Raw genomic sequence first — 19119 nt, 5'->3', positions numbered from 1 at the left:
AAACAGGATTCATCGCGTTTTATTATAACGAATTAACACACAACTTGGGAAATACAAAGCACGCAATGCATTTACAATTATTTTTGTACTATATTAATCGACGTGGGATATTGCACTAAAACACCTTCTTTAACGTCTCCCCATCCTACGGGGTTTCCCTGGGATTAAAATGTCGACCATAAAAACGATGCATTGTGGGAAATGGTGTCCGAAATTATAGGCGGACAAAATATGTTTCATTAATTAATTTGTTTACTTCTAGCAACACTCCTAGTAGGCCTACCTATATAAAATATGGTTAACATCAGTATATGTGTAATAAATTATCAAAAAGTATCTACAGCTTTAAAAACCCATACCCCACCTCACAAGACTTTATCATGCATTTGAAAATGGACACTTTCTTCATAATCATTCTCCAGACAGTTCAGAGAACAAAGCCCCCTAAATCATCATCACAATCTGGTAGCACTGAATGAGAGTGTTTTACAATTTTTGTTCTGAACAAATATGATTTGGCTCCTTTTTATTGTACATATCATGAAACATCATTAGTCGAAATAATGTTAGAAAGGTCTGTTCCTGTTGCGAGTGCTGATGAAGCCAAGCATAGAGAAGGCACTCGCTGCTGCTGTCACCAAACTTATTGCCCCAATTGCACGAGTTGCCTGAAAAGACAAAAGACCGTATACAACAAACATGAAGAATGACAGATTAAAAAGCAGTTCTGCAAATCTGTACATAATTAAATAGAGTAGCAAGAAATTTCCTGCATGGACAGAGTGCCTTGTATAATCATTCACTTTCACAATCTGGAGTGTTACATTCTGGAAATAAAATGAAATAAATTGTTTCACTATTGATATCTGTTGGTGTTAAGCTCTTAATTGAGTTGTAGTGCAACTTGCTGACATCAGCAAACCACATTATTAATTTGATGGAGTTCCCAAACTTGTAAGTAAAGATTGCGAATACTTGTGCAAGGCACTGTAGTCTTTGGTCCAGGACCTCAACATATCAATTCCTGTATGTAAAAACAAACAGAAATGTGAAAAACCTGCTCAGATACACCCTCGCCATATCGCAACAGGGTGACAAAGTGCTCGCAGTTGCTGCCCAACAGGTCATATGACACCTCCTGACCAATCAGTAGCTGTGCTCGCTCAACGATCTCAGACACAGGCAAAGGCATGTGGCTGCTATCATATTTATTATTAACACGGAACGTATCTCCCCCAACAACGTCTTTCAAGAGCTGCATTCGCACCACAGCCTTCCGGGTAAACACTGACTTCACGCTGGACATCGTGGCAGCTTGGCTCTCATCTGAGGGAAAAACAGAAATCACCATGATCACCATTATCATCATAATGAGCACATATGTTCACATGCAGAGGTGAAAAGTAAAAGTACTGTTACTTTAATGAAATTTTAAGTATTCGTAAAGTTACTGGTCCAAAAACAGTTTTTAAACACTTGATTTGCAGATCAGGAATTCAGAGAGTGACCGCAGGTGTGGAACAAATTTAGATTCGACCGCATTTCACTTTCATCTGGGTCTGCATCATGGAATCTGTCTTTTCCGTCTTCCTCTTCTTTTTATTTTTTTATTCAGTAACGGATATCATTTAAACTGTATTTAAGTTGAATACTTCAAACAAAACATAAGTAATTAAAAATAAAATTACAGATTTTAAAAACTACTTTAAAAACTAAAAGTACCAACAACAAAAACCTACTCAATTACAGTAACACGAGTAAATATAATTAATTACTTTCCACCTCTGGTTATATGTCATAGAATGTTTTGAGATTGAACATATGAAAACACTACTTTTTTTTTAAAATAATAATAGAATAACAGAATTTCCAGTAATTTCTAACAAGGTTAAAGCTGATCACACCACACACACATATGTATTTTATATATATATATATATATATATATATATATATATATATATATATATATATATATATATGCATGATACCAATGAACATTTTTTGTAACTGGACATCCTCTATAGCGTTTTATTCTGGAGACTAGTCACTCATTCTAAATATTTTTAGGGATCTTTTCAGAGATCAAGAAAATGTAACCTTTACATAATGGATCTGGCTCCATGTCACCTCTGACCTCATTTAAATAAATCATTTTAAATAATCACTTGGTTTTAGTATTTAACAAGTTTATTACAAGTAATTTAAAGTCATTCTTAGTAAAGTTTATTATATAGGCTCTTTTTTTCTTTTGATTGAAGGGTGCTAATAATTCTTTAGTTGCTGGTACTAGTAATTTATCTTAACTTATGAGTAATAAGTTAAGTATTATAAGTTTCATGTTCTACAGCAGGGGTCACCAGCATGGTGCCCGCGGGCACCAGGTAGCCTGCAAGGACCCAAGAAGTAGCTCTCAGTGTATAAAAGGTTGGTGACCCCTGCTCTACAGAGTGACACTTGCTAGTCTGATTCACTCACCGACTGGTGTAAGGTTGACAATGTATCCATCCCCCAGGTACAAGGCCCAGTGCTGATATGCTGGCCGAAAGATTTCAATGAGGTCACCAGGCTGGGGTTCAGTGTAAGTGTCTGGGTCACTATTAGCCATCTAAAAAAATATTCATTCATCAAACTCAGGGGAATTCTGAATTAATTTATTTATTCACAAATGGATAGAATGTTTCAAGAAACAATAGTCCTTTTTCTTTGATGAATGATTCACTCAGTATTCATTCAATACAATTAATAACTTTAATACTTACAGTACGGTTTGAGTTTGCCTGATTATCCGTCATCCCATATCAAAACTGGACATATTCTATGAAAAAGAATAACATATTCTTTCTTATCTTTGATGTACAGTTTGGTTTATTCATGATATCATCACATCACAATGACACTGCATACCTTTTATCTATTTATAGTTACATTTAACATTGTCTGCAAAACAAATTAATAATTACACTGTTATAGATTATGTTATAGCAGCTACTAATAAACAATCATTCTATTATCAGCCTTCCTTTTTACACTCTCTTTTTACATTAATAAGAAAAATATCTGCAGCTTGTCGTGTCAGAAATGTCAAAAACTGTCGTGTCAAAAACCTCAGCTACAGCTTTACTTCAGACTGTTACTATGTGCAAACACAGGGAGATTTCTTACATAAAGTTTAAAAAACAATGAAACCTCACAGAAAACTTTCAACATATGCTTTTTTTAAACCTATTTCTATTAGAACAAGGATCTGAAGTCGCCATGTAAACTGTTAGTATAGAAATGAAATATTAAGATAAAGACATTAATATGAACCTGTGATTTTTTTTGTCTGTTAGCATTGCCATAGCTGCTATTAAACAGAATTAATCCATGCATTCTAACCAATCAGAATGGAGACTGTAACATAAGAAATATTAACTATGAATTTAGTGTTGTTACATAGAATCAAAGTGATATATTTTGTGACTGGAGAATGTTGGAGAATTAGGGGACAATAGGAACACCCACACACGTACACATATGTGCACACACACACACACACACACACACACACACACACACACACACACACACACACACAATACATAGGCACAAAAATCCACAATAGCCACAAGATAATGGAGAAAGAGGTAGAAAAGTACAAAAGAAGTGCTACAATATATAATACAGTATATTACAGATCATTTTTTTGTCATTACTTTCTATGATAATCATGCACACAAATGAAAACAAATGTAACATTAAGATGACTGAATTTTATGACTGATAGTGAAAACCATCCTATACTTTTATGTTAGTGATTTAGATTCAGCTTGTGTAACCTGAGGTATGATTTATGCATTTATTTCTTATCTATCTATCTATCTATCTATCTATCTATCTATCTATCTATCTATCTATCTATCTATCTATCTATCTATCTATCTATCTATCTATCTATCTATCTATCTGTCTGTCTGTTTTCTTAGTAGTAGTAGTATTAGTAGTTTCAGTAGTACTTATTATTAGTTATTATTATAAGTTATATGTATTATTACTGTTTATATTATTATCATATATGATTGACTTCTTCAATCATAAAGTTACCTAGATGTAACAAATAGTTAAAACTATGTACAAATAAATAAAATAATTTTGAAAATATTATAGACCAAAAAGAATAGGGGACACTTACTTAGTAGCAGGAATCATACTGTACTTGTCTGAATCTCTATTACACCTCCATTGGAATCAAAGCAGGTTCAATAATCCAAAATATTTCCTCAGTTGGTGAGGTGATTGATTAGGATAAAGCAAACCAGTAGAGTGTGAATGGTTCAGCAAAGAAGATTCCGCAGTGTGGACTGAGCTGTCTGTAGGCTGATCTCACTCTGCTGGCTACTGTGCTAACACACCAGTGTCATTCTCAGTCTGGTGAGTTCACTATGCTGGAAAAGACCTAGTGTACTCTGCTGTGCACAGTCCCATGATCAGAAGAATGGTTCAAGCCCCAACACTGTCAAGCTTCCACTGTTGTACCAATGATTGAAGCCTGTAAACCTTTTGAGGTCATTAGACCATAATGTTCTCATATTATCAGTGTAATGGCATGAAAACATTATGGAAAACATATTGGTGCATTTTGTATGATGTATTTTAATGATTAGGTTTGATTTTGAGGTAAATTGTAGAGATCCTGTGGTCAGACAGGTACAGTCAGGTCCATAAATATTGGGACATCGACAGAATTCTAACTTTTTTGGCTCTATACACCACCACAATGGTTTTGAAATATAAAGAACAAGTTGTCCTTCAACTACAGACTGTCAGCTTTAATTTGAGGGCATGTACATCCAAATCAGGTGAACGGTGTTGGAATTACAACAGTTTGCATATGTGCCTCCCACTTTTTAAGGGACCAAAAGTAATGGGCCAATTGGCTTCTCAGCTCTTTCATGGCCAGGTGTGTGTTATTCCCTCATTATACCTATTACAATGAGCAGATAAAAGGGTCCAGAGTTCATTTCAAGTATGCTATTTGCATTTGGAATCTGTTGCTGTCAACTCTCCAAGATGAGATCCAAAGCGCCGTCACTAACAGTGAAGCAAGCCATCATTAGGCTGAAAAAACAAAACAAACCCATCAGAGAGATAGCAAAAACATTAGGCGTGGCCAAAACAACTGTTTGGAACATTCTTAAAAAGAATTAACGCACCGGTGAGCTCAGCAACACCAAAAGACCTGGAAGACCACGGAAAACAACTGTGGTGGATGACCGAAGAATTCTTTTCCTGGTAAAGAAAACACCCTTCACAACAGTTGGCCAGATCAAGAACATTCTCCAGGAGGTAGGTGTATGTGTGTCAATGTCAACAATCAAGAGAAGACTTCACCAGCGTGAATACAGAGGGTTCACCACAAGATGTAAACCATTGGTGAGCCTCAAAAACAGGAAGGCCAGATTAGAGTTTGCCAAACAACATCTAAAAAAGCCTCCACATTTCTGGAACAACATCCTATGGACAGATGAGACCAAGATCAACTTGTACCAGAGTGATGAGAAGAGAAGAGTATAGAGAAGGTAAGGAACTGCTTATGATCCTAAGCATACCACCTCATCAGTGAAGCATGGATGTAGTATTGTCATTGCGTGGGCATGTATGGCTGCCAATGGAACTGGTTCTCTTGTATTTATTGATGATGTGACTGCTGACAAAAGCAGCAGAATGATTCCAGAAGTGTTTCGGGCAATATTATCTGCTCATATTCAGCCAAATGCTTCAGAACTCATTAGACGGCGCTTCACAGTGCAGATGGACAATGACCCAAAGCATACTGCAAAAGCAACCAAAGAGTTTTTTAAGGGAAAAAAGTGGAATGTTATGCAATGGCCAAGTCAATCACCTGACCTGAATCCAATTGAGCATGCATTTCACTTGCTAAAAACAAAACTGAAGGGAAAATGCCCCAAGAACAAGCAGGAACTGAAGACAGTTGCAGTAGAGGCCTGGCAGAGCATCACCAGGGATGAAACCCAGCGTCTGGTGATGTCTATGCGTTCCAGACTTCAGGCTGTAATTGACTGTAAAGGATTTGCAACCAAGTATTAAAAAATTAAAGTTTGATTCATGATTATTATTCTGTCCCATTACTTTTGGTCCCTTAACAAGTGGGAGGCACATATGCAAACTGTTGTAATTCCTACACCGTTCACCTGATTTGGATGTACATGCCCTTAAATTGACAGTCTGCAGTTAAAGGACAACTTGTTCGTTTCATTTAAAATCCATTGTGGTGGTGTATAGAGCCAAAAATGTTAGAATGTCCCCAATATTTATGGACCTGACTGTATAATCCTATTTTCTTAGTTGTGTAGAGGATAGAAATATATATATATTTTTTGGTGTAGGTTGAAAACATATTTGTTTAGCCAAGCCTTTTGTGTATAGGTTTCTATTAGCAAAGTAGCAGTTATGGAGGGATCGTGGTTATAGAGTATTTTGGTGAACTGGGATGTTTGGTGAAGTCTTTACCTCACTCTTATGCGTTCACTCGGGTTTGTTCCCAATGGTGTGGCGGGTCGTCTTATATTCCAGAGATCCCTAATGTCTGTATTACCTTATAGGTGTCCCTTTTTAGTTATGCTTTAATAACTAGTCTTGCCAAAGTCCCTACTTGCGTTCTGATCATACTGCACAGTGTCTTTAACTATTATTTAACAATAAGGATACCTAATAAAATATGTTTCTCTCATTTCCTGTTGCCCCTTTTACTCTCTCTATTTCTCACACATACTCCTGAGCAACCAGTGGTCTTTTCCACTCTCTTCTTTATGGACCTGCCTGATTAATTCTTACGGACCACCTCTGAATGTAATTGTGGGAGAGCGTGTAAATGCGGGAAGAAGGAACGCCACAACCGGTCAGGTGCAAAGGCTTTACAGCCACTTTTATTTTCATTTTATCTCGTGTCTGTCTGCTTAGTGCCCACGCAGCACATCTCTGGCACACGCGCACACACACACCCTCTACACACACACTCTCCTCCTTAAATGCATCCTCCGATCACTGGAAAAGAAAGAATAATCATTAGGTCACATTGACTTCAGGTGAGGCAATCCCCTGCCTATCTGCTCCAGGCCTCACCCTCCATTCACAAACTGACGCTCGGCCATGCCCCCGCTGCCACAGTAATGCTTTTCTTTTGCTCAGCACTTTAATGATCCATGAGGTTAATGTGAAGAATTAAACACCAAAACCATGAAGATGGATCTGGATTGTAAATAATACAAACAGTTTATTGCAATGGCGTAGGACTAGTCAAGTTAAGTCCAGATTATTTCTATAGTGCTTTTCACAACAGACATTGTCTCAAAGCAGCTTTACAGAAAGCAACAGTCAAGTTGAATGGTGTGCATTTATCCCTGATGAGCAAGCTGTGGCGACTGTGGCAAGGAAAAACTCCCTTAGATGTAATGAGGAAGAAACCTTGAGAGGAACCAGACTCAAAAGGGGCACCCATCCTCATTTGGGTGGACTACAATCCCCATGAATTATTTCACAATACATTTTCATTCAGTTAACAGGTGATGACGTCATGAAAATATAATGAATGGACATTGGGGATGATGGGTTCCCTTTTGAGTCTGGTTCCTCCATTTATTTCTGTAAAGTGGCTTTGGGGCAATGTTCATTGTTAAAAGCACTATAAAAATAAAATTGAATTGAACTGAAATTATATTGGTGTGTTCATGGAGAATAGCAAAACAGTGCAATATTTCCCTGTCATATAAGTCAATACTGAATGATACAGTATTTATTGTAATTTAGATGAGGTAAACTGCCATAAAGCTGGGCTATATATATTGTGCAGTCGCTTGCAGTGAGGTCAGAGACAAATGAGGCACTAGACAGAGTTAGATTTACAAGTATGTGAAGCCCAAAGAGATTAAATTAATAAATTCTTGATAACTTGGTTTGATTAGGCAATGCTATCCGTCCTATTTAATATTGCATTCTTTATGCTCACAAAGCCTATCTGAGTCAGGTTTTATTCGCTGGATTTCGGAGAGTTTTGGTGTGGTCTGTGAATGGGATCTAAGCATTTGGTGAGAAGATGTGTGATGAACCAATGAAAGAACCTACTACATTTCTGAATGGCTCGTGTTGCCATTAAGATTCAGATATTCACTCATTCAACAAATTGCCATCCATAGTCTAGGTAACTTACAGATATTTGCAGTTAGTCCTACTTCCTACTTCTACAAAGTAACAGATGTCTTTGTCTTAAAGGATATGTGTATGGATTTCATTTATAAATTAAAGATAATGCAGCAGATATTTTCAATTTTGTTGAATGAGTGAATATCTGAGTCTTACTGGCAACACGAGCCAGTCGGAAATGTAGCATGTTCTTTCATTTGTTCATCCCACATCTTCTCATCAAGTGATAATGAAGATTTTGCTTAGACCCCATTTACACCAAAACTCTCCGAAATCCAGGGAATAAAACGTGACTCAGATAGGCTATGTGAGCATAAAGAATGCAATATTAAATAGGATGAATCACATTGCCTTATTAAACCAAGTTATCAAGAATTTAATAATTTAATCTCTTTGGGGTTCACATACTTGTAAATCTGACTCTGTCTAGTGCCTCATTCGTCTCTGACCTCACTGCAAGTGACTGCACAATATATATAGCCCAGCTTCATGGCTGAGTTTACCTCATCTAAATTACAATAAATACTGTATCGTTCAGTATTAGCTTCCCTGGTGGTCTAGTGGTTAGGATGCGGCGCTCTCACGGCCCGGGTTCGATCCCCGGTCAAGGAACCAACCCCAGCTACTTTCAGTGCCGGTCCCAAGCCTGGATAAATTGGGGAGGGTTGCGTTAGGAGGGGCATCCAGCGTAAAAACATGTGCCAAATCAAACATGCAGAGGATCCACTGTGGCGACCCATAACGGGAGAAGCCGAAAGAAAGTTACTGTATCGTTCAGTATTGACTTATTGTCAGAGATTCTCCTGCCACGCCCCCTTCGGCGGCTGTCATGCTGCCGCTATCTCGGCCGCTTCCAGCCTTGATCTAATACACCTGGGACTTGTTAACCACCAACCTTTATAAACTCCCGTTCTAGAGTCTCTCGCCGTCCGTTATTGCATGTTATGCTGGTGGGACTCGAGACTCTCTCTCCTCTTGTGCGCCAGGGTTTCTGCAAACGCTCCGCTACAATCCGCTCCAGAGTTTCTACGAGCTCAAAAAGTTTACAGGCTTCAATTATTGGTACAACAGTGTTGGGGCTTGAACCATTCTTCTGATCATGGGACTGTGCACAGCAGAGTGCACTAGGTCTTTTCCAGCATAGTGAACTCACCAGACTGAGAATGACACTGGTGTGTTAGCAGAGTAGCCAGCAGAGTCAAGTCAAGTCAAGTTTATTTGTATAGCGCTTTTCACAACAGATATTGTCTAAAAGCAGCTTTACAGAAATCAACAGTCAAGGTGAATGGTGTGTATTTATCCCTGATTAGCAAGCCATGGCAACTGTGGCAAGGAAAAACTCCCTTAGATGTTATGAGGAAGAAACCTTGAGAGGAACCAGACTCAAAAGGGGAACCCATCCTCATTTGGGTGACATCAAGAGTATACTAACAGCTTACATGGTGACTTCAGATCCTTGTTACAATAGAAATAGGTTTAAAAAAGCATATGTTGAAAGTTTTCTGTGAGGTTTCATTGTTTTTTAACCTTTATGGAAGAAATCTCCCCGTGTTTGCACATGGTAACAGTCTGAAAGAAAGCTGTTTTTGACGACAAATGAAACATATCCTGCACTCGCCCAACCCCAAGCGTCTCCGCTTCATGCTTCAGAATATCGTATGGGGTTCTCGTAAGTCTGTGCAAAATCTTAGAAGTAGCAAAAGGCTCCCGACTCAACGCATTGGCTACCACATTCTTCGGTCCCAGTATGTACTGAATGTCAAACTCAAAAGGAGCCAACTTCGTGACCCATCTCTGCTCGCAGGCATCAAGCTTTGGCTTGGTCAAAATATACTTAAGCGGGTTGTTATCCGTCCAAACCTCTCAATCTGTGCCCACGGAGCCAATGACTGAATTTATCGCAAATGGCCCATTTCATAGCCAGAAATTCAAGTCTATGAGCAGGATACCTGGACTGGGCATGGTTAAGGGACTTTGAAGCGAAAACAATTGGTCTCGCAACAGCATGACCCTCCTGTACTTGGGAAAGCACAGCCCCAAGACCACTCATTGAAGCATCCACAGACAGAATAAATGGCTTTGAAAAGTCAGGGTGAGCAAGTAAAACTTGCTTTACCAGCATCATCTTCAAAGTCTCAAACGCCTGTCTACATTCATCTGTCCAATCACCAGGGGTGAGTTTCCGGACCTCTTTCCTATGCCCCTCACCTTCCTAGGTTTCTTTTGGCCCGTTGTCAACTGAAAAAGAGGCTTTGCAATCATTGAGCGATTCTCGATAAACTGTTGATAATATATAACCATCCCCAAAAAGGACCTAATTTTACCCACAGAAGGAGTGACACCATCAGCCTCCATTAATTGTTCCTCAGACACACCCACAATAGCCTCCACCTTCATCGGATCACTAGCCACACCCTCCTGTGAAACGATGTGACCTAAACATTTCACAGATTTCCGTAAAAACCTACACTTCAAGGGTGACAGCTTTAAATTATGGTCCCTGAGACGTCGAAACACCATCTCAAGTCTCTGCAAACATTCTTCCTTATTTTTACCGAAAACCAACAGGTCATCAAGGTAACAGAGCAAGCTCAAAATTTTGATCACCAAAAATAGTTAGCATCATCCTCATGAATGTTGCGGGACTGTTGCAAAGACCCAATGGCAAGAGGTTGTACTAATGCAAACCAAGGGGAGAACTGGAAGCAGTAAACCTTTTGTCCTCCTCATGCAAAGTAATGTTGTAGTACCCCGATGTTAAATCCATGGTACTAAACAAAGCATTCCCCCCCAGTGCTGCTAGCACATCCACCTGGTGAGGTAGAGGATGTGCGTCCCTCACCGTACAAGCGTTCAGCCACCCAAAGCCAGTGCACAGCCGCAAGTCTCCATTCTTTTTCCAAACCAATACCAACGGTGATGCAAATTCGCTGGTTGATTTTCTGATGATCTCTCTTTGTTCCATTTCATCTAAAGTCTGCTTCAGCTTGTGGTAATGAGCAGGTGATAGTCTCCGATAAGGTAAGCGAAACGGTCTCTCATCCGTCAAGCGAATGCAATGACAGAATCAATGACTTCGCCCACCACAATCCAATGACTGCCTAGAGAAAACACACCGATATTTCTTTATCAAATCAATGAGCCTGCCTTTCCAGAAAGGTGATACCTCGCAGTCACTTACATTTAAATCCTTGAGGCCAAGCTCATCTAATCGAGTTTCACTAAAGTGCTCAACCCCAGACACTGAGCTCTTCGCTGACAAGCTACCACAAGAACTGTTGCCACTCACGGCCATGTTCTGAAAAATTTTCTGTTCTGGTACCTGTTCAAAATATTCCAAGGCAATGCACGGACAGACATCAGCAGATTTGGACTTTAAAGTACCAACTTTGTCAGGGATAGCACTGCCCTTCCACCTCTCGATACTTGAAAGCATACGTAGAAACTGACAATCTTCACTCAGATTTGATTGGTCTGGTTTATCCAGGACTCTCCAGAACCCCTCATTTGATTACATCTCTCAGATCAAAGGTTTCAGCACATTGGTACCAATGATTAACTGGTCCACCTGTCCACTCACAACAAGAACTGGAACACTAAAGCAGAACCCATACACCTTGATTTTCAGTTCACACGTACCTACAGGACTAGTCTGTTTTCCACCGCACCCAACTAGGACAATGTCCGACCGGGGAAACAACTCCTGGTTCAAAACTCCAGCTTCTCTTAGCTGAGGAACTGCATCAACACTCAAAGTAGTTGCCATGGAGCCACTGTCCAGCAATCCCCTCAAAAGAACTCTGTCCTGCACCAAAACACTTGTATAAAACAGACTGTCATTTGGCAATGATTAAATATTATTCTGAAAAATCACAGTCTTGTCTTTGCTTACACTCTCACAACAGGATGAATAAACCGACTCAACATCAGTATCCAAGGAGGATCTTACATTTTGCCCCACATTGCCCTCCCCACAATGGAGGCTATTTAGTTTCCCTGAAGCTCATCTCCCCGTCTGCCAGTGCCTTCCCTGGGGACAGTCGTCTCACAATTGAAGCTCATATGCCAAGGCGAATAACACTTAAAGCAGAGATTGTACATCTTGCAACGGGCTGTAGTACTGTGATCTTTGCTGGTGCAGACTCTACAATCACGATTCCGTATTAGAATTCTTGGACCAACCAAGACTGGGAATGATACCAACATGGGTGCTTTAAAATGATTCCTTCATAGTTATTTTTTCTAGTCCAATTAATGTGTGTACTAGATGCTCATTTCACAAAATACAGTATACATGTGAAATTAAAGGCTATGCGTAATTAATATCACATCTGCATTTATTGTAGCACAAGGGCCAAATTTCCTGGCCGTACTAAATGATATAAGAACTTTATCTTAGATTATTTTACGCTTGTATCAAAATTGCTGAATTATTTATAACCATCATGTGGTGCAAGTTTTCTAAGCAGTTGTTTAGAAATAATTATAAGCACTTTGTTGTTAGGATTCTAGGACCAACCACCTCGCACTGTCTATGTATTACAAACAAGTCTTCTCCAACATAGTCAAAACTTTGTCTAGAGCACCGCTATCAGCTGCTGCTGTTGTTGTTGTTTCAGGTCTATGAGGAGGCATAGATGTTGACTCATTAATAGGCTCAAGAACTTTGGCAGTGTGTTGACTTACACTTTCTGTTCCCTTAGCATCTCATCCAATCTCTCTTGGACCTCAGAAGCTGTCCAAGACTGTACTGGTTTGCTTTTGAACGCCAGAGACAGTTCCCTTTCAGGACAGTGTCGAAGAAACATTACAGCCAGTTGTTTAGAAATAATTATAAGCACTTTGTTGTTTGTTAAATGTATTTAAACAAAAATAAACGTTTGCTGATGAGTTTGTGAAGCATTTATGTTAAATTTCTTGTGTATATTTACAGTTTTGCACCAGTAAGGAAGAATACGTTTAGCAGACATAAACAGAGAGCGAAGTATTGCAAGTAATAGAGGAGCAACAGAGGGAATTATCCATATTGACTTTCAGAAAGTGAAAAAAGCTGTGAGCAAAAGTAGGGACCCATGAATATGAGCAAAGCAGAGCATGTATGTAAGCCTGGGGGGTTACTGATCTAGCATTTGGAAAAAGCACTCATTATGATCCTAATAAAAGAAAAATAAATTTTAAATTGAGAATAACCAATAGTAGTTTAATTAAGCACAATAGATAGATTTCAAGCCCATAAGGTGCAAGGATTAGCTGTGTAATATAGCCATAACCCCTTTAGAATGTACTGAAATCAAATCTGTTCTTCCTCATTAAATCAGGTGAATTACAGTCAAAGCTTTGTTCCCAAATACACATGTTTAAAAACAAAAGTTGTCTTTTAAAAAACTAAATTTACATCACAAGTAAGCACCTGCTGCATGTAATGTTTATTTGCCAGAGACACAACAGAAAGCATAAGAAAAGCTTTTTTATTACAATTTCTTTAATGTACAAAGCGAATCAAGTGATCAAATAAATGTGAGATAGTGGGGATGTAGAGAAGAAGGATTGTGGTGAGCTCAGGCACTCTGTGTGGCCTGCTGCATGATCACAGAGCAGAGGTTCAGCAGCTGCAAGTATTCATCAGCTCCATCCACCAAACACTTATCAACAACCTAAAGACCACAGAACAGTCACCGTTCAGCTTTCCAAACGTGTAGACATACATTAGTCTCAATACAGCTTTCAGTGTAGCATCACTGTAGGATGTGTGTAGTGATGTCAGTGCTTTTATCAGAATTTAGCTGAATCTAGTTTTCAATGCTAAAAAATATCCAATATATGCCGAGGCTTTAACTTCCGAATGCTAATATACAAATATGTGGTTTCTTAGAGAAGGAGTATTTGGCATAAATAATCACTTATTCAACTTACAGCCATTTTTTCGGTGATGACAGACTTCTGTTTATCGTCCAGTTTCTCCTCTAGAAGAACATCATGGACTTGGCTGAGGATCTGTGTAGCAGCATAGCCTTCATCTATCATATTCTATAAACACAGGACACAGAATAGACAGATTCTGAATTTAGACTTTATGCTTGTAGAATACAAGGAACTGCTAGAATCTACATTCAGAAAAGTCATTAAGCTCAAGATATGTTAAAATCATGTGTTAAAGACTAAACTGCAGTTCACAGACGCATGTCACAGCAAACAGCACACTCAGGCTAAAGTTAAGTAAAAGAACATCATCCGTTTTTTTCAAAATAAATTCGATTAAATAAGAAATGTTAGGTGTTGCGTTGTAAGTCATCTGAAACACATTTGCATATGCAGGTTCTGACACTGTGTGGTTTTTATTGGACTTCACAGAGCTAAAAACAGCCGCAGCTCCGTCCTGAAGTGGAATAACTTTAATCTTCAGTGCATCATTTGATGTCACTGTACAGTAGCATCAAACTTTACAAAATGTGACAATTTAATGATTTAATTAATGATTTTTCTGTTAATTGATTCTGAAACTGTTAATGAGATAAATGATCTCTGTTAAGGCAAAACAGTTCAAATTTCAGATACAATACCCTTTGTTTTTTTGGTTATTCTTAAGAAATCTTGAAACTATTGGTAAAAAATGTTTTGTTTGTTTTTTAAATAAAAGCTCAATGTCTGTTCGATTATCGTAATCTCTTTCTAAATTTTTAAATGGACAGAAATGCAAACTTTAAAGTAAAAAAAAAATAATAATAATAATTTAACAATATGTATATCTTTATCAAAGGTACCAAAAATTTTGGAGCTGACTACAAGTCTTCTATAATGAATAAACCAGCACTTGCAAAAAAAACAAAACTAAAGAAGAACTGCTGTTTAAACAAAGTAAAAAAATATACTTGTATCAAATGGATTGTGAGTAAAGATGGCGCTATGCTTTATATATTTATTTAATCCCAATTTACAATTACAAACTTTTTCACACAAGAAAATCACTTGTACATGATAAAAGTGTAAATATTATTGAAGAAATCACAAAAGTAAACAAAAGGTTTTTTTTTTTTACAATGTAAATATTTCTACATCTAAAAATAGATTTCTTTAACAAATCGATGTGCATTAACAGATTTGCGTTCATTAGATCATGTCTACCTTTTATTAAACGATACTGATGCATTGTACTCACCTTCACAGCAATCTCTAATTTTTCAAAGTTGCCTTTGTAGCAGGTTTGAAGCAGATTTTTAATCACTTTGGGGGGAACAACCTGAAATCAAAATCCAGTCAAGTTTCCAAAGGAAAAATTCAAAACATCCATTTGATTGGCAAAAATATAAAATATGGAGTTTACTCCAAGGCTCTCACCCCTGCGATCTCTATGACCATACTCTCTGTGATCTCTTTCTCTGTGCTGAGTCTGGCTGTGCTCTGCAGGAGCGTTATAGCTTTCCGCAGATCTCCCTCGGACACTTTGACCAGCGCGTCGATTCCCTGCGAGAGGAGAGAACACGCAGGACTGAGCATTGAACATCGCAGTCTTTCCTACCTGCAGATGAAACTTTCTCGGGAGAATTTCAAACACTTCTGCTCTTAACCTCTTTGGTGTATTTGAGATTCTCCTTTTGACAGATTTCCACCAGTCGCTCTTCCTGAATCTTGTTGCCGAGGGGTTTAAAGCGGAATTTCGAGCAGCGGGACGTCAAAGGCTCGATGATTCTGCAACAAGCAACGTCCACACAGTAAGCACTCTGAAATCCCCATGGAAAATAAGAGCAATTCACATTTTTTGATAAATGTGGGAGGATATGAAGCATTCATGAGAAAACCATACGAAGATCATTGTCTGAAAAATATTCCACCATTAAAATCTGTGTTCACTGATGAAGGGGTCTAAACTCAAAACAGAAATCTACTTCTGGTAGATTAGGGGTTTAATAGGAATAATATCAGTGCTACGGTCTTCTGAAGTTTTTAATGTAATAATATGTAACGTAAAAATATATGATCTTCCACAGTGTTTAGTCCTAATGATATCAGCACTTGGGTATTTTGGTTTTAATAATATTAGAGACAGGATCTTCTTGGGGGATCTTCCCAGGAGTCTGACCTGCTGACGTAGTTGCAGATAAGGCAGAAGCGGGTTGTGCGCGACTCCTTCTCCATAGTGCGCCTGAGAGCAGCCTGAGCCGCACTAGTCATGGAATCTGCCTCGTCCAGAATTATGATTTTAAATGGAGGACACGATTTCCCACTGAAGAAAAGACAGCATGGTGTTAAGCATACACATAATGCACACAAAAACAGATGTGTTTATCGTCCATCGGAAGCATTTAAACTAAACTTACTCTGACCGCCGACCCGCCACCGTGAGCTGAGCAAAAGTTTTCACTTTCTCCCGGATCACCTGAATCCCTCTCTCATCTGAGGCATTCAGCTCGAGCACTCTCTGTCGGTAAAGCTCGGGGCTGGAGGTGAGAAAAAATGTTAATGCTCTACTCGATACTACACGCAAGTTACAAGCAGTTCAGCGCAGCTTTGTCTCACAAAGCATATGGTGTCCACCAAACAAATCAATTGCTCTGTTACAAACATTTACAACTAAAACTAAAGTTTGCTGTGTGAGACAACTATTGAGAAAAGAAATAATCTCCTTTCATTTACAGTTTCTGACCTGGTCTGACAGAATCACGTTTTTTTTAAATTCACTTTTACATATTAGTTGATCAGTGTGCAACATAGGGTGAGAGATTGTGTGCTGTTACCCGTAAAGCTCCCTTGCAGCTGCAAGAATAGTGGAGGTCTTTCCTGTTCCAGGTGGACCATAAAACAGAAGATTTGGGAGCTATAAATGGAGAAGTAGAAAACAGGAATCGTCAGTGGATCAGTCATGGAACATGACTCTCAAGGGTTGTGACATGATGCCATGACAAACCATGTGATATTCCGTACATAGAGAAGGAAATATTTACACATTATGACTTATTCATTCTGTCCCCCCGGTGTGACGATTGATACTCGTCTAGCATTTTTTTGGTGAAAATGATTAAATATTGAGTAATAATGAAGGGTGCGTGGGTGTATACACTCGATGCTAGAAAACACTCACATCAGCACCCTCTAGTGATTTCTTCAAAACTGCAATGACCTCCTCTTGAAAAGCAACTTCATCCACACACTTGGGTCTGCTGTTAAAAAAAAAAAAAAAAAGGTGTGGGGGGAATAAATGTTTAGACAAAAGCCATGCACATTCTAAGCAACACTTTAAATAAAGCAGTGTAAAAAAACAAAACAAATCACTTTTTTTTTTTTTTTACAACTTTCTATTCAAAAGGGTTACAGTTAAGCTACTGTAGATTTGGTGCACACGTCAGCAAAAAAAATATAATAATTCAATATGTAATTCATCCATGATTTGCATCGCATTAAGTCAACAAATCGTCAGGATAACTAGATCTAAATACAACTTACCATTGATATTAATGTGAAAGCTATATGGGTTAAAACCAAAACTACTGCAGATCACTAATTCAGATTTACTATTATAAAACCAACGTTTTTGAGTGTCAATGTTTGCAAAAAGCTGTAATATACACACGCTGATACACTGATTGGAATCTTGATTAGAATTGCTTTTTTTTTTTTTTTTTTAACAGACTCAATAATTCACAAGTCATAAAATACACACCAATAACAAAAGGGTGTCTGAAGTGTTTTCTGTGCCTCCTCTAAGGTTTCAGTTTAGTAGTTTTTATAAAGTGGGTCAGATTATTGCAGTCTTTAACTGTGAAACATCAAAAAGCTTCAGCAAGTACAACACTTGCTGCAAGGACATCATAACAGAGAGCAAATGGTTTTAATAGTCGTTTATAGATTTTCTATTCCTTTATGGAAAGTAAACAGTAATCAGTGGTTAGATTTTTGCATGTCATGCAGGGAAAAACAGATTGGACCCTTGGTGTAAATGCCTATTTGGTTTCTAGTTTTTTTAATTGCACGTTCATTTCTAAATAAAATGCAATGCAAACAGAAAAGTTGGGCTCGTCGTTAATCTGGTCTTCCGGAAAATCACCAGCATGGACAAGATCCATGACGTCACTGTAAATGGTACCATAACCATAAAGATGACTTTTTGGCCTGCAGCTGATACGAACATCTTTGCTATATGGATTACGAGGTTCTTACACTCAAGTCTCCATCAGTGCTCAGATGACCCTTAAAATAAGCTCGATGCTTATAATGGATTAGAGAACGAATTTCCAGGTTACTCAAGTGTAGTTTTTGACCAAGTCATTTCTGATGATATCTAAGACGGTTTGTACTCATAGAGAGATAAAACCGCAGAGCCAATATAAATGACATGATATTCACGTACTATTTCTCCACCCATGGCACTGGTTTCTGTCGTTTATTCTCTCCACTGCTCGAGGCTGTAGCTTTGTCCTTCTGTGCTTTAACAGCTTGTGTAGATCCTTTCAGAAAAGCCTGCATGTTTCCTTCACTTTATGAGTTAGCCAGGTATACTAGTCTGTGTTGCTAATTATGTTAGCAATAAATTAGTCTGTAAACTGTATTTTTACGCGTTTTAATGTATTACGGAGACTAAACGAGCCTCTTGTCACAACTGCAAATAAAACAAGCGTAATATCCTACACGAAAAATTCTTATACTGGGTCTGAACTTAAGTCCGAAAGCAAAAAGCACCAGATTCCCGCCAGGCGCACGAATGATGACGACACGTCAAACGTCATTTTGGCGCGACAGCTTTCAGGAAGTGTTTACTGACATGTTTGCCCGTAACTGACATTACATCAGTTCATAAAGCCAGGAGGTGGATATTTTACCGTTTTATTTTATTTTATTTTGTATTTTTCTATTTTTAATTTACAATATGATATCATATATATATATATATATATATATATATATATATATATATATATATATATA

General features: G+C 38.2%; 2 protein-coding genes across 2 annotated transcripts; both read right to left on the bottom strand.

Moving 5' to 3' along the window:
• Positions 1–4: 4 nt before the first annotated feature.
• On the bottom strand, positions 5–10969 carry plaat1 (phospholipase A and acyltransferase 1). The gene is made up of 6 exons (XM_046857625.1): positions 10891–10969; positions 10531–10637; positions 9098–9307; positions 2479–2608; positions 1058–1326; positions 5–668 (listed from the first exon to the last, which is right to left on the bottom strand). Exons 1-6 carry the CDS (start codon positions 10967–10969, stop codon positions 567–569), a joined length of 897 nt encoding a protein of 298 aa, XP_046713581.1. The 3' UTR covers positions 5–566.
• Positions 10970–13656: 2687 nt separating this feature from the next.
• On the bottom strand, positions 13657–18916 carry rfc4 (replication factor C (activator 1) 4). Its single transcript, XM_046857786.1, has 10 exons — positions 18545–18916; positions 17279–17357; positions 16935–17014; positions 16518–16637; positions 16280–16423; positions 15768–15888; positions 15538–15663; positions 15359–15439; positions 14116–14229; positions 13657–13856 (listed from the first exon to the last, which is right to left on the bottom strand). The coding sequence occupies exons 1-10, from the start codon at positions 18658–18660 to the stop codon at positions 13761–13763; spliced, it is 1077 nt and encodes a 358-aa protein (XP_046713742.1). The 5' UTR covers positions 18661–18916; the 3' UTR covers positions 13657–13760.
• Positions 18917–19119: the final 203 nt, after the last annotated feature.

Source organism: Silurus meridionalis, chromosome 9 (assembly GCF_014805685.1).
Source record: "Silurus meridionalis isolate SWU-2019-XX chromosome 9, ASM1480568v1, whole genome shotgun sequence".
Taxonomy (NCBI): Eukaryota; Metazoa; Chordata; class Actinopteri; order Siluriformes; family Siluridae; genus Silurus; species Silurus meridionalis.
This window is presented reverse-complemented; position numbering and strand designations above follow the sequence as displayed.

Coding starts and splice junctions, on each gene's coding strand:
- plaat1 (XM_046857625.1), bottom strand. CDS start 10,969: ATGGATTTAACATCGGGGTACTACAACATTACTTTGCATGAGGAGGAC. Junction 1,327..2,478: donor TGTCAACCTTACACCAGTCG/GTGAGTGAATCA, acceptor TTTTTCCCTCAG/ATGAGAGCCAAGCTGCCACG. Junction 669..1,057: donor GCGAGGGTGTATCTGAGCAG/GTTTTTCACATT, acceptor TTGTCTTTTCAG/GCAACTCGTGCAATTGGGGC.
- rfc4 (XM_046857786.1), bottom strand. CDS start 18,660: ATGCAGGCTTTTCTGAAAGGATCTACACAAGCTGTTAAAGCACAGAAG. Junction 17,358..18,544: donor GTGCCATGGGTGGAGAAATA/GTACGTGAATAT, acceptor TTTTTTTAACAG/CAGACCCAAGTGTGTGGATG. Junction 15,664..15,767: donor ATCTCAAATACACCAAAGAG/GTTAAGAGCAGA, acceptor CTCCTCTCGCAG/GGAATCGACGCGCTGGTCAA.